General features: G+C 41.6%; 2 protein-coding genes across 6 annotated transcripts in view; both read left to right on the forward strand.

Annotated features, from left to right (window-relative positions):
• Positions 1–6,137, forward strand: part of ddhd2 (DDHD domain containing 2) — an 11,974-nt gene extending 5,837 nt beyond the window's left edge. Inside the window, exons 13-19 of the mRNA XM_035658713.1 lie at positions 195–371; positions 967–1,122; positions 1,354–1,456; positions 1,556–1,717; positions 1,910–2,014; positions 3,731–3,899; positions 4,054–6,137. Of these exons, the coding sequence (XP_035514606.1) occupies positions 195–371; positions 967–1,122; positions 1,354–1,456; positions 1,556–1,717; positions 1,910–2,014; positions 3,731–3,899; positions 4,054–4,135 (954 nt within the window). The 3' untranslated portion in view covers positions 4,136–6,137. The remainder of the gene's footprint in view (positions 1–194; positions 372–966; positions 1,123–1,353; positions 1,457–1,555; positions 1,718–1,909; positions 2,015–3,730; positions 3,900–4,053) is intronic.
• A 1,300-nt stretch (positions 6,138–7,437) lies between these two features.
• Positions 7,438–15,780, forward strand: part of LOC118325773 (transforming acidic coiled-coil-containing protein 1-like) — a 22,056-nt gene continuing 13,713 nt past the window's right edge. The window contains exon 1 of one of the 5 annotated variants that reach the window (XM_035658585.1): positions 7,438–7,489. Coding sequence is in view for 4 of the 5 variants with exons in the window: in XM_035658581.1 (XP_035514474.1) it covers positions 15,573–15,679 (107 nt within the window). In the remaining variant the exon portion in view is untranslated. Of the gene's footprint in view, positions 7,490–8,170; positions 8,550–15,146; positions 15,680–15,780 lie in introns of those variants that run through there. The other 4 variants (XM_035658584.1, XM_035658586.1, XM_035658581.1 and 1 more) reach the window with 4 other exon arrangements.

Raw genomic sequence — 15,780 nt, forward strand, 5'->3', positions numbered from 1 at the left:
CAGCCATTGATGTGGGTTGTTTGACTGATTCTGGCTATGCTGCATGTTTTTCTATGTATTTTTACATTCCCAAGACCCTTTAAGGGAACTGTTTACTGTAGACAACAGTGAGAAGCAAACCTTTTGATGTGGCTAATTTAATTTATGGGCAATTTCTCTTTCGCTTATATGCTTATATTTCTCAATCTAAATAGGATTGTAAGACAGGAGCAGTACATCTGGCACCAGGGCTACAAGTTCCACCTCAAGTGACCAGTGATCTTGACGGTAACCAGTCTTCAGAAATGACGATGCAGCAGTCCCAGTTCCACAGGGCGCAGTCTGTCACCAGTGCTGTAGACTACGAATACTTTGACATGGGGATCGGACAGGTACCATATATGAACACTGCCATAAAAACTTGTGCTTGGGAGTACCGGTAGATAAAAGCTTTGATGCATCACCTTCCTGCTTCTCTCCTCCCCCCCCGCTTGCCTGGACAGACCAATGGAGGCATAGCCAAGGGACAGGTGTGTCTCACATGGGGTCCCCATGCTCTCAGGCTTTGTCCTTAGCTCTCTTTGATCTCACTGTGCCTGGAGTTTCTCTTCACATACAATCTGGTCCGGTCAGGGAAAACTCAAGGCGACTGAATTATATTGGTTATTGTATGAGTAATAAGGTTTCCTACATTGTGCCGCGATTGAGGCTACCATCTTTGTTACATTGAGTCGTGCAACCCAATACCACACTTTGTATGTGCTCATCCATTCCTGCATGACTAGTAGGCTCTCTGGTCTCCTCCTTTACCGCTGTCATACTCTCTGATTGTTGTCTTGATGTCATGAAATGTACATTTAATGTTCCACCATTGTGCACCGGATAAGTGTTTTTCCAACTGTCTGTCTGAATAGCTGTCTTCTTAGAGCAACATTTTTAAACAAATTTAATAGCACACACGTCTCCAACCCCACCTTTTCTCCACAGGTATCCATTGATTACCCACAGCTGGCTTTTCAGCCTCAAACGTTTTTTGCTTTTGGCTCTCCTATTGGAATGTTCCTCACCGTTCGTGGGCTAAAACACATTGATCCCAACTACACCTTCCCAACCTGCAAGAGCTTTTACAACATCTACCACCCAGTGAGTAATCGTGTATTTACTGTGCAGCCCAAAAAAGGGATTACACCTTTTTGTATTTTCCCACAACTGTAGTTTGACTTGTTTCATGAGTCATGTTGAAAATGACAGAACTAAGTCAATATAATGACAAGAATACTAGTAGGAGTTTCAGTGAATACACAAACTTTATAAATAAAAAGAAACCGCACATATTGGAGCTACATTCATCTCTTCCCTTTTAATGCTGTATAGTATGACCCTGTGGCCTATCGGATAGAGCCCATGATTGTGTCTGAGGTGGATCTGGAGCCCATGCTGATCCCTCATCACAAAGGCCGCAAGAGGATGCACCTGGGTATGGCTTCTTGTGTCTTTCTCCTCTGTGAATAATATTGTGGTGTGGACCTTTGTTTAGTAGGCTTAATGATAATCTCTGTTCTTCTTTCTCTAATAGAATTAAAGGACAGCTTTACTCGTATGAGCATGGACTTGAAGAACAATGTTCTTGGGTCATTGCGGACGGCATGGCAGTCCTTTGCTAGACTACCAGTTGCTGCACTGCCTCCGGTGAACGAAGGAGAAACTACAAAAGAGACAAACCTTCAAGATACACAGGGTAGAAAAAGCGCTTTTATTTGCCTTTGTGTAATTGTTTTGTGTGCGTGTGTGTGAGAGTGTGTCTAACCCAGTTTCTTCCTACTCCTCTCACCCTTCTCTGCATGTTGGCACCCCCCCCTCACCTCTTTTGCTGTATCTGATGGTTGCCCCCTGCTTCCCTCACCCCTTACCACTTTACCTTGAACCTCAGCCTCAGCGGCAGTCGCTGCTTCTGCTAAGAGGGAAGAGAAAAGTGCTGATTTTTGGACTAAAATACTGGAGGGGCCCAGGGCCTTTTATAAGCATTACTTCAAAGGTAAGCCAGGATAGTCACTTGGCTAGAGTAAATGACCCCTTTCTATCTGGTTTTCTCTGTGAACTTTCCTGATTCAGTCAAAGCCTACGAGCCTATATAAACTGTTTTTTATTCTGTGTGTTCCATTCAACTTCCCTGGCTCGACTCTTGAAAATAACACGCGCAAAAGAGGAAGTTTGTCATTACCTGTTTTAATAGTTATGCTGCTCTACCTGCAGAATTTGTTTAAAAAAAACATAGCCCTCAATTACTTTGGTTTACTTTGGCATGTCAGCTCCCTCTCAAAGAGCAAATGTTATGGAATGTATGTCATTACTGCCGCAGGCTCTCACTACTCCTCTGCTCCTCTGATCCTCCTTCCCCCAACTGCGCTACTACTGCTGTACATCTGATCTTTAAATCAACCTTTATTTTGACTGACTTCTTGCATTCAGTTCTGATTGGTTGAATTTATTAGCGACTTGAGTAACCGGCTCATGGCATACTCTCATATGTGCTGAACTAATAGGAAATAGCAATGATCACATTTCTGATGAGTAATTGGCTGGACCTCAACCAGCAGGCAGTGTCATTCATCAATAGTATGTCACCTACAGTAACTACGTGCAGGAACCCTTTTCTACAGCACATCAAGTACTTAGATTGTTCTTTAAATGGGTAAAAAGAAAAAAAGTTGCAGTTAGAACAGGCTGTACAAATAAATAACACATTATCTCTTTTGTCTACTTTTCACTCTGCTAAAGAGGGCTCAGCTTTTTATTTAAAACCCTTACAACAGTCATTTGTTCTATCAAGTGTATTGGTGCTTGGGGCAAGATCCCAAACATGAGCACAATGTAATTTGAGTAAGTAAGTAAGTAAGATTTTTATCCTTTAATTTTTAAATTACAAACCATTAAATGCAGATGTACGTTGTCAGAAATAGTCATTCAAATGTTATGAGAAGATAGCAACCAGCAGTTTTTTAGGGTTCATCAGCAGTGCATTGGAGATTCTTAAGACAACAGTACATTCATAACATAGCATCAGTCATCGCAAAACTGACCCACCTTACTGGTGTTTACTTAACATCATACTTGTAACTATGTTTTTTTAGGGGAGTGCATAAACATTCATTTGGTCAAAGGCAAAATGTTGACTCCTCTATGATCAGTTGATATAGCAGACATTTATACAACACTAAAAGTTTAAATAATATGTTTAGATGAACTAATATAACCAGATCTCTGTAGGCTTAAAACCACTACTGAAATAAGTATAGCCCCAACAAGGTCAGAATGGGTTATTACCAAAATTACAACTAACATCTACTGTAAACAAATCCTCACCTATAAAAGCATTACACCGTACTATTTTTTAAATGATCTCAAACTACTGAAGTTCCTCTGGTGATGGATGTTGACTAAATTGCAAAAAACAGTTCAACCAGTGCCTGCAGCATTTGTGACAACTTGCAATTTGTTATTCTTACAACTACTCTTCGACTCCCCTCTGGAGCAGATGAAGGTGACTAAGGACTAATGTGAGCTTTATTCACCTGCATCGGTTTAAATGTTGCTTGCTGCAGAGAGCAACTTATCTCATCTTTCCTGTCTGTTATCTGTTTCGTTCCCCTTTCCCAAAACGTATGAGTCAAAACAGGTAGTTTGTGCTGGCTATTATCATTGTTTTTGTTGTCTGCCTATACAGCCTCTTCTTTAATCTCTGTCCCTGCAGGAGTGTGTGAGGAGGCAGAGTCCTCAGTGTCAGCTGAGCAGACGGAGCAGTCTGAGATTAAAGTGGGGATGTTGAATGGAGGAAGAAGGATCGACTACGTACTCCAGGAAAAACCCATCGAGAGCTTCAACGAATACCTGTTTGCCATCCAGTCTCATCTGTGTTACTGGTGAGTCATGCATACCTGTGGAGGGGCGGACTATAGTTGTTGTGCTCTTTTGTATTTTGTATTCCTGATATTTGCACTTTATTGTAACTTATCTGATTTAGATTTTTACTTCAAATAAATTATGTTTTCCCCTCTCTGCCTGTCTGTCTGTTAGGGAATCTGAGGATACAGCTCTCCTGCTGCTCAAGGAGATCTACGACAAACAAGGTGTGGCCTTTGAACAGCCACAACAGTAATAAAGTTTTATGAATGTAGACTTGCTTTTTTAGTTCAGTAAACTGAAAAGTGAGAAAATGAAGGACAACTGACAGAGCCAGAGGCTGCACAATCCTCTTCCAGAATGCCTTACCGTCTGGGTGTTACCTGACTGCCCCACCCTCTCCTCCCCTGACAATGGGACAGACTGGTGGCAGCAGTCAAGTGATCTTGGTTCACATACGTCAGTTAACTTTAATTTTGCGGTAGCAATGGCTTTTTGGTGCTGCCTAAACCACCATTGCAGGACTAGGTTTGAAACATCACGGTCCCGCTCCTGGTCGCACTTTTCTGTGTTTTTTGACTAATTTTTTATTTTACTTTACTTTGCACTTTCACTTACCAACAGCAGTTGACATATCATGCGAACAGCTGAATAATATTGAGCAACTTTGAGTATGAAACAGCCTCCGAAAATCAGAAATGAAGAACTATATTTATAATTAACTATAATTCTTATTATGTGTGTTCAACAGGGCCTGACCCTTTTAAAATTCAAGCTGTCTTTACCAAGGAAGCTCTCCCTTAGCCTAACATTAGACCACACCTTTATAAATAAGTGGGTCAAGTAGTTTCATTGGTTGACTGTAAAATGTTTACTTTCTGATTAGGAAAATGAAGGTTGATATATTTTTCAGGCAGCTATATTTTCTTTCTGTCAACATTAAGGCCACTCGCAACCTGAAGCTGCTCCTACATTTGTGCAATGTAACAATAATGTAATTTTTTATTTTACAGGCGTAGTCCTGTACTGACACTATTATTGAAAGTGATGCTCGTTTTGCCTTCTAATTATATTTTTATTTTACTTGCAATATACATTTTAGTTTGATCATATATATATATAGAGAGAGACGTGTATCTAAAAGAAGTAATCCTCATGAAGATTTGTTTCAGAAATGAAGTGAAGAAATGCACGAGCGCTTGAAAGGTCAAGCTGGTGTCTTTTCATAGTTTGTGTTTATGTGCGTGTGAGTACAGTTTGTATGCTCTAGCAGTGTGCAAACTGTACGGAAAGGTCAGTTCCACTTTCCACCAGGTCTGTGCCATTCCTCCTTTACCACTTTCTTCTTTCTACTATTTTGTAGTTGACCCAAAATGTATACTCCTGTAAATCCTAACAGCAGAATATTCTTTATTCTATATTGTATTCTATACAGACTGGCTTCTCACCATAAACAGTTCTAACAGTTGCATAATTTAAGGGCCAAATGCTACATGTTTCTCTCATGTTCCTTTTGTATCAAAGTACGTTTAAAAGCATCTTTTCTATCTGTATTGCATGCACTTATTTGTTATGTTAGAGCAGGGTTTCTCAACATTTTCTGGTCCTGACCCAATTCTTAGGTCCCAAAATGTTCTCATGTACCTGTTAGTAAGAGAGTTTTCACATTGCAATCATACAAATTTAATTTAAAGAGCATGATAAATAGATTATATAGAACTTATGTTTCATAGCAAATGCATTTATTTTATATTAAATATATCTAACAAATATGAATATATAAGTGTTATAAATATCACAAATCTGCACTTTCATATAAAGCAACATAGGGGTCCAGACTACAAGGTTGAGAAACTCTGTGTCGAGTGGTTTAACTTTAAAATGACTTGTATGTTATGCACTGTCAGGGCACCGTAGCCCCCACCACCAAAGCTCTGATGACCTGTATCTCAGCCCTCTGGGTGTAACATCCGCACAACAGATGAATTAACCGAATGGGGTTGTTCATTTTTCTTCCTTTAGAAATGCACTGACTAAATTATCATGTGGACGTTTCCTTTGAACCTCACCATCATCTCTGTTTCTTTTTTGTGTCTAAACAGTAAAACGGGACTTCTTTTCTTTACCATAACTAATGTTTTTGCACTTGATACTAAAATGTTGATACCAAAAAAAAAAAAAAAATGTTCTCCTTTCTGAATACACACCCTATGAGTATGGTTAAATGATGTGTGTGCCATAATAAAACATTACAAGTGTCTTGTGTTCTTTGAATTTAATCAAACCCTGCCTACAATACTGGATTTAAAAACATAACAAATTAACATATTGAGCTTCTTCTGAATCAGTCTGGATAATTAAAGTAATAAACAGGGTGGAGGTTTAACAGGGAAAACTTTTTTTCACCCTAAAATACAACCTAATAGAGCTCTTAAGTGTTGTTTGCTAGAACAGTTCAGATACAGCTCTTATACAAACAAAGAAAATAAATACCTTCAAAACAAGCGGTTACATAAGTTTATAGTTTTGGTTAATTTTTGTTACAGGTTTTTAAATGTGAAAGAATATATATATATACATATATATGCAAATTTATGTTAAGATCTGTTTGTTTAAATGTAATATAAGATGGTATCTTCTTCAAAAAATTAGGGAAATTAATGTTATATTTTTCATGGCTGGATAATTTTAAATAACGAATCATGTTCTGTAAGTAAAATTTATTTTACAAAGTATGTTTTAAGAACCAACCGAAAATCACCCCAAAATACTGCCACATGTACACACTGATTAAACAAATGTTATTATTTCCACCATAACATTACAGAAATGTCTTCTATATTGGAAATATATTTGCAAGTCATGGAGTTTATGTAACAATATCTATGTATGATTTTAAATACTACTTGTTAGGCAGCACATATTTACAGGGAGATTAAATAAAGCATCCTCTGTCCTACCATCATAAAGCGGTGTATTTATATTTAACAGACGCTTTTATTCTTATTTACAATTTAAACCTCGTTACTATGGAAAATGACTCGAGCATGCGCAGTCGTGAGGAAAACACAGCATCACCTGCAGCGGTCGAATTGAGCAGCAACAACATTGGACATCAACTATGAGGCAAGTTAAAAATACTTGTATTTAAAGGTTTTTGTCGTTTGTTTGTTTGTTTTTTAGGCTATTCGTCGGAGTTATTTGCTAAATTATGTCATTGTTGATGTATTTAATCGTCATTTACAGCGGTAGCGAGTTACAAGCTAACAAGAATAACGCTGAAGTGGCTTTAATCAGTGTAAAAAAGTTACATATTCAGTAATTATTTAATTGCCACGCAGTTTTTGTGCGTTGTGTGTCTGTGTGTGTGCTCCTGCTCCCACTGTGTGTGAAATGTAATGAGTCATTCAGAAATTAGGACCTCCATATTGAGCCCCATGTGATTCATTGCAGTGGGAGGAAGTTATGCATTAAAGCCTCTCAGTTATTCTCAAAGGAAGGGCCTGTCCTGTTGGGGCCACCGCTGCCTGACCACACAGCTCTGAGGGCTTTTAGCCATTTCTCATTTGATTAGAGAGACTGACAGGATGGGACAGGCTTGAATCAGGAGGTATGTTTTGCTTCTTTAATCATTATAAGACTCAATAGTGATTTAGCACATTTCCATACTTTCTCTTACTGGTTGAACTAGCTTTTCGCATGTTTATTGCAGTAAGTGTTGTATTTATCAGCCTTGATGATGCCCTTCTTTTGTCACATTGGATTCATTGTGTGTCCAGATTTAGTTTTAAGGTGTAAGGTCAAAACACTGTGATGAGCTTAGGCAAATAATGTATGCAATCAAGCTAAGAGAACTACAGTGTGTGTGTGTGTGTATTGTCATGCTAAAAGACCTGCAGGGGCGGGCATTGGGGTCACAGCAGGTAGTGGGAATGTGGCACAACAAGTGGGGCTGTGTTTTATGCCGCCAACTCTCCCTCCATCATCTTCCATCCCTCCCCCTGGATCTCTGATCTGGTATTCAGCTGACTAACAATAGAAGAGAGTCTTTCACGCTTGAACAATACTCTCACCCCTGCCAGATACCCCCCATGACACACTGACACACACACACACACACACACTCCATGCTAACCCCCTCCACTCCTTGGACCTTAGTGGTCTTTAAACAACCCCCCCCCCCCCCCTCACACACACTCTCCTCCTCTCTCGGCTTTCCTCCCCTCTAAAAGGCTGTGCACTTGCCCGACAAGTGCAAGTGAATGTAATCTGCTTCTGTTGTGTGTGTGTGTGTGTGTGTGTGTGTAAGAGAGAGGGAGCTTTAGAGCGAGAAGGCGGGGCTGTCAGCAGAGCTATTCATGTGTGATCGCTAGTACTCCTGAGCCTTTAGACTGTACAGCACCAGAGATAGCGGGAGAGAGAAAAAGACGAGGAGAGGAGAAGGCTGCTCGGTTAAATAATAACAAGTCATGAGAAGCGGAGTGGTGTTGGGCTCTGCCGTTGAGCCACGCTGTGTGAAGGAGAGGCAGAGGTGAACCTCGGGAGGTGAGAAGGACGCACGGAGCATCTGGGATAAAAACCTGAGACGGACACAGACTGGTTGCCATGGGGGGCTCCCTCAGCCACAACAGGAAGGGCTCCATCAGCTCCCCGCGGAAGAAGAGCAGCATGTAAGACGAGATGCTTCATTGTTGGTTTGTTTGTGTGTTTTGCGAGTTCTCGATCAGAAAAAGGGGAAACTTAGAGAGCAGAGAGACTCCGAAAACAGCTGATGATCAAGAACAGCAGATCAGTTTCGCCCTTTGGTACTTGAGATTGTGTTGTGCGTATGAACTCGGTGCTTGTGTGGCGGGGAGGGGAAGAGGAGGGTGAGATAAGGGGTTGAAGGGCAGTGCTGAGACCTTGATGCTTCTTTGAGAGCCGGGGGGTTTTTCCCCTCCTGGACTGAAAGCAAATCAGCCCGTCATTACAGCTCTGCACGCAGCATCTCCTGCTCTGCTGTTTTGAATACGATTTAGGTATTCAAATCTAAGGAAAGAGGGAAGAGAAGGAGTTGGACAGATGATGACATGAGCAGAGAGGCCAGTGTAATGAGCACGAGCTGATCGGGTCATGCTCTTGAAATTAAGGCAGTGTCCAAGCCTTCCTGATTTTTTTTATTGGTTTTGACATTTTAGCTGCAGCTTTTGTAGTTACAACAGTAGAAGACATAATGCTGTCGCCAGCTATTAATTATGCAGCCGTGACCCTTATTCCAAAGTGGTGTTTTAATCATACAGGCTGTACAGTTTATTTCTATCCGAGCAGGTACCACAGCTGTTTTGTTCATGCTGTGTGTGTTTCCTTAAAGTACTGTGTGATAAATGAACTGCAGCTGTCTGAAGCATGTGTCTTGTTAAAATGAGGGGAGAGGGAATGAAGATGTTGTTGCTGAGGCATTCGTCAGAGCTTAAAAGCACTTAACCGCTGTGCTCCCCTCTTCTTTTTCTCTCTAATCCTTTGAAGAGAGTGAGCCCTTTCACTTTGTCCTCCCAGCTGATCCCAGTGAAGCTTTATATCTGCATTTTTTTTAAAAGCTTCTGTAAGCCCCTTGTAGCCTAACACTTTGTCTCGACACACGTCAATGCGCGGGCTAATCCATATTCAGCCAATCTTTTTTTGAATAATAACTGTGTTCACTCAGTGATTCATGGAGAACAGGGGTTGTTAATGTATGAAGCAGTGCCGCCATGTACTGAAGCTGGTGTTGTTTCGGAGATGGCACAGGCAGAAAGGCGAAGCAGCGGACTGAAGACACTGAGACAAAACCATGTTAAAGCGATTGTTATTTTTGAGAAAAACCTCACTGATCACATAAGCATATTGTAGTCTTCTGCGCCTGTGTTTGCGTTAGGGCGGATGGGGGGTTGGGGTCTCCCCTGTGGGAAAACTGGGAAGCCAACCAGTGCCGTGGGATCGCAGTTTTTCATCTTCTGGTCTAATTTTAGTTGGCTTAATCATCCATTTTATATCCTAACTGGAACAGTCTTTGATGTACAGTGCACTTCCTGTTCTCCAGAACCCTTGAACATCCAGACCCAGTCCCTCATCTAAGAGGCTGACCTGCATTTGGAGCTCTTTTCTTGCTGCACTGTGAATTTAGGCCAGCACAGGCTGAAAAACTTTCCTTTAGAGAGAGACGCACATTGAGAATACATGAAGGCAGGAGCAAAATGTACATTTCAATTATGCATGAGCAAACACTGACTAGGTTTGCCAACATGGAAATGAAACTCACTGCTGGCTCATGTTGAATTTAATGGCTGAAAACCCCTCAGTTGCACAGAATTGTTATAGATGCTGATAATCTCTGTCTGAATTACAGTGCAGTGAAAATACTTTAATAGCTACATGGCATTTTGAATGGAAATCTAGTTGAGCTGGATTTAAAAGGCAAAGGAAATGAATGAAACCATCATAAAGTAGATCAGTAGGGGGTGTGTTGTGTCCCAGCTCTGTGCGTGCATGTGTGTGCAGTGTACATGTACTATTGTGTGGGAATTGTTTGCTCTTGTATTCCTGTTGTAGCCACAAACAATAGCTCAGTTGGTGTCTATACATGACTCCTCTGGTAAACCCCCCTCCTCTTTATCTCTTGTTCCCTAATTCTTTCTCTGATTGTTTTATCACGCCACTGTCAGTTAAGTTATTGTATAGCACGGTGAGTGCCTGGGCTCCGTTCAGTCTAACTCTGATTGCAACTGATTGGCTGTTTCCTATAAAGGATGCCGAGAAATCAGGGATGCAAACACAGTTGTGCTTCCATAAAATGTACCTTCTTTACCTCTACCTGTGTGTGTGTGTGTGAGGGTGTATGTGTCCTGTATGTTTTAACAGTAAAATACTCTTGTGACCCCTCCCAAATGGTTGCCATGGTGAAACCAGAGAGCCTGTCAACTCTGTTTGAGCTCCCAAAGGTGACATCAGACCTGTTATGTACCTCCCTCGCTTTGTTACACACATCTGTTCATCCCTTTTATCTGCTTTGCTCTTTTATCCTGACACGTCACTGAAGGGTAGCTGAATCTAATACTGCTGTTTTTTTTTTTTTTTTATAATGTTATTGTTTTATTTATGTATGGTGTCTGTGTGAAAGTCTAGTAACGACCACGAGATGGCGCCATATCATAGAGCATGCCAACGAATATGACCCAGCAGTATTTTTCTGTCCACATTAGATGAGTCATTACATAGACAGACACATAGTGGTCCAACTTACTGCAGAACATACAGTATATAAACATGTACTGAATGTTAATGCACATATACTTACATTCCCCATGAACACACACCCTCATGCTTATACTTGGCAGACTGCATAGTCGCAGCATAGCACACGCTGGAACATTATCCACAACTTCCTTTTATTATAAATATCGTGTGTGCTGCTTTCTATTGAAAGCAAACAACACTGACTCAACCTGTTGCCTGTTCATAGAATATTTTACTGGTCTAAGCGTCTATGTAGTTTTGGTTTCTGAATATGTATCCTCTGCTGTACACGAAGAAGTTAGTTTGAAGAAGGTTGTTTGGGATAAATAGAAGAACCTTAATGGAATATGAATGAATCGATATTGTTAGACCGTGCATTACTTTGGTTAATTGGTTTTAATTCGTTTTTTTAAACCTTTATTTATTCAGGGAAGCTTCGCAGAGAGGAAGCCTCTCTTTTTCAGAAACACCCGGATCACATTCGCACAGTTAAACACATTAATGCCTGGAAGCTGCCCAGCACAACCACAGCTACTGGTGATGGTAATGAGGGAGGGGCACTTTACCAACCCACATTTATCCTGCCGGTCCGGGGATTGAACCGGGGATTCTTACCTTTAGGCCACCACTGCCCCTGTGTTGATATCTGAGTGATTAAAGAAAGACCCTGCACTAAATATGTGCCTCATTAAGGAAAACAATAATCTTGCAGGTTGTCACTTAAAATCAAAAATGGAATATAATATTCATAGGTATGTTTTCATTTGTGTATCACTGTTTTTGTTACCTAAGAATGAGACGTTTTTATCTACGTTTTATCCTCTTCTAGAACAGATAAACCAAACACTGGCTGTAGATTGCCTTTTGGTTTTAGTTCCAACCTGCAACTTTAATGCTAGACGGCACTAAATCCTACACACTGCTCACTGCTCAGTAATGGTCTAATTCCCCCGACTGAAGCTTTTAAAGCCGAAGCTCAAAAATATATTTCACACCAGAAATGAAATTCACATGTCATCCTCTAATCCCTCATGTCTGTGTAACCGCCGTAGTTATGTTAACTTTATAGCTGTTTGAGTTTAGACACATGACCGGGAGCACTTACATTGTAAATACTGACACTGACATGTTTATTACTTTGTACATTTGCTGTTTGACATGTGCACTGTGTAAATGTTGATCACAGTAGAAACATTTAAAGACAGCGGCAGTTTTGACGTTTCTTTGAGTGCAACTTGTAATTGAAACATGGTTAGTGCCCATGTCTAAAATTAAAAGAACGGAAGCTGCAATTACACGCCGCAATATCATAATGTTAGACAACATACTGACGACTCTGTTATTCTTAGAAGAACTAGTCATAAACATTTAAAATGTGTCTTCAGGTTGGTGCTAGAGTGGAGCATTGTGAGGACATTTAAAATGAAAATGACTCATCCTGGCAGGGGTAGCGCTCAACAAATGTCAGGGCAATCTGCACATTAGACCTTTTGGTATTTCCAAATACCTTGTATTTGGAAAGTGGATATTTTGGCTAAGGAGGAGGAAAACATCTGTAGTGTCCAAAATGAAAGTGTGCTCAGTAATTCCCACACTAATCTAACAATTAGGTTATGATTTCTTTCCACTAGTTGAGTTATTTCAGTCTGGATCAGTGGTAGACAGACCGGCTGACAGGCCAACAATGCCACCCCCAGAGCCATGCCAGCATGTCTAAAATAATCCCTGCAAATTGAATTTAAATCCACCAATTAATTTTTAAGATTGTTATGCACCTAAATATTGGTCAGGGGAAATGTGGACCTCATGGTGCTGCTATATAAAATGTCACATTCTTGACCTTTCTGTCATCATGCGCGGGATTGAGAGCTGAGATAAATAGTCTGTGATAGTTGAGAAGCTTCTCTAATTCCCTCTCCTGTGTGTGCGCACACACACACATAGTTATCTCATCCAGTATCACATCACCTCTGTTGTGGCTCACAGACATGTTTATCATTACTCATGTATTCTTAGCCCGTAACCGCACATGCTGCTATCAGTCAGAAATGTAATTGGTGATTCTGTGTCTCGGTGTGCTAAGATGGCAGCTCTAGATCGAATGGGTGTACTGTATGTGTGGGTTTGCCACTGTTTCACTGTGTGCTATTTGTGGTTTGAAGGTATTACATAAGAGCTGATTCTTTTCCCTCTGTCTGTTTTCCCTTCTTCTCTGTCTGTGGTTCATGCCTCTGCCAGGGAGAGAGTCAGGAATATTCCCACTCTGTCCACTTCTGCGTGCTGTCTCTGTCTGTGTGAAGACATGTGTTTCTGTTGTTACTGTATGTCCAGAGGCGAGTTTACAACTTCTAGGTGTAGCAGAGGAAACCGTTTGTGCAGCACAGGACATCCATTAGGTCTGTGTGTGCTTTTTGAAGGGGGGGGTTTGTTTGCTTCAGGCAGATCGTGTCTTCTGCAAGACAGACAGGTTTGTCCTCTCGGCTATACTTGCTGATAAATAAGGAAACAAAGGAGGTTAAAGGAGACGATGTCAAGAATGTTTAAGGAAAACAAGAGAGCATTTCAGGTTCCTGCCCCAAAACTCACATTTCCTTGTATCTCAGTTAACATATTCGTTGTCTCTCTGTTGTCTCTCACTCTCTATTTTTAATTAATGCTGTCTTCCATCTTCCATGCCTCTGATTTGCTCCATTTTTCAGTGCAGCTCTTGCACACTGAACAGAGTTTCTTTCTCTGTGTTCACCCGTGTGTGACATTATTTTTGAGTGTGTTGGCGCATGTATTCATCTATCTGCGCGCCTGTCTCTGTGGACCCGCTCGGTGTAATCAGTGGTAGAGCTTCTGCCTTTCAGTCCACGTTTTCCACGTGTGAGCAGTAAACAGCAGGGAGGGAACCTCAAAGTGCAAATAAAAAGCAACGCACCTCTGCTGCTTCCTCTTTTATTTCCCTGTTAACCTTTTTCACAGTGGCTTAACCATCCTGCTCTTATTAGATTAGTCAAAGAACGCATCTCATCTGGCTTAGATGTGTGTGTGTGAGAGAGAGAGAGGGAGAGGGGAGATGTATAAATGTGAAATCGTGTACTTACAGTTACATAAGCCATCCATGAACAGACTCGGAGGCACATGTGTGTGAGCAGTGAGGAGCGCTTTTATCCGAATGACTTTGCTGTCAGTCTGATGGGTCGTTGTACCATTACTGTAGGATCTGGGTTTGCCGTATTGATTTGTTTGCTGTCTGGCCTGGATATTTTCAGCGAACAATAGATCCTCTGTACGTTTGGTCACACATAATGGAGTTAGCGCCCTACATTTCCAGTTCCGATGTTATCTGTCTGTGTGGATTGTAATACATATAAAGGATACAAAATATCTTCGCAACTTTGGCCGCTCTCGTCTCCATTTCATCCAGGAAAAATAGGCACAAGTGCTCTTTTTCGGCACAATCACGGTAATCCACAGTCTCCTCTGGGAGAGTAAACAAACCATTAACAACTCAAATTACCTTTTCAGACTCATTGTGGGCTGCCCAAACATGTCAGAAAGTCACATGTCAGTCAGTTAATTTACACAGAAAATTCCTTTAGTCCAGTTAAATGAAAAGAAATAGTCTGTTTCAGAGCGACAATAGCCCAAAAGGATGTAGTGTTCCTGGAAAGCGGTTGAAATGTAGTTACTGCATTTTACTTTATAGTTATAGGGAATTAGGGAGAGGTGTACATCCTTACATCTTTTTAAAATATACTGTTAGCCTCACCATTTCCTCCCTTTCTTCCCCCCGCTCTCTTTTCATCATCTCTCCCTTGAAGACACAAAAGTCTGGTAGCCTGTCTGTCCCACAGTAACCAGACGCTTATATGCCTCCTAAAACAGGAAGCGTTGCCCCCCCCCACACACACACACACACACACACAATCGACAAACCCTGAAAGAATCGGGGAGGGGGGAGGCAAACTACTGAGAGCAGAGCGAGCCCACGTCTGTTAACCAGCTGATCGTCCACCCAGACAGAGAGGGAGAGGGGAGGGGAGCGGAGAGAGGAGTGACTACTGATGCTCCAGTAATCTGCACTGTGTGAGTCAGTGCTGTGGAGAGCAAAGCAGCAGCAGCGGCAGCGGCAGCGTGAGACACGTTCCTCTCTCACGAGCGTCAACAATGCACAAGTGGAGGATGGGAGAGCTGAGCTGCTAAGCAAGAGGAGGAAGTGAGCAAGCCATATAGAAAGCAAGACGGGGCAGAGCTGACGTTAGGAGGGAGAGAGGCCAGAAGACATAAGGACAGCTTGTTTTCCAGTTTTGAGTCCCCTTTTTGCAGAGGAGGACTGTGGAGGATCAGTGAACCTGATTGACAGCAGTGACGATCTGAACTAATCCAGAGGAAGAGGAAGTTTACCGTTACATTTCGGAGGTGGCAGCAGGTTTAAGACCCGACGTGGTGCAGGGATGTCCTGGTTGTCTCCGGTCCAGTGGGCCAAATGGACATGGTCAGCAGTGACCGGGGGCGTGGGGGACGAGGGGCAGCCCACATCCAAGGATGAAGGAGAGAACAAGTAAGAGGGCTAGGCCACAGTGTTTGTGTGTGTGTGTGTGTGAGAGAGAGAGTGAGAGAGAGAGAGAGAGAGAGAGAGAGAGAGAGTGAATATATAAAGGG

The sequence above is a fragment of the Morone saxatilis genome, unplaced genomic scaffold, assembly GCF_004916995.1.
Source record: "Morone saxatilis isolate NCDOM2014 unplaced genomic scaffold, NCSU_SB_2.0 Contig16, whole genome shotgun sequence".
NCBI lineage: Eukaryota > Metazoa > Chordata > Actinopteri > Moronidae > Morone > Morone saxatilis.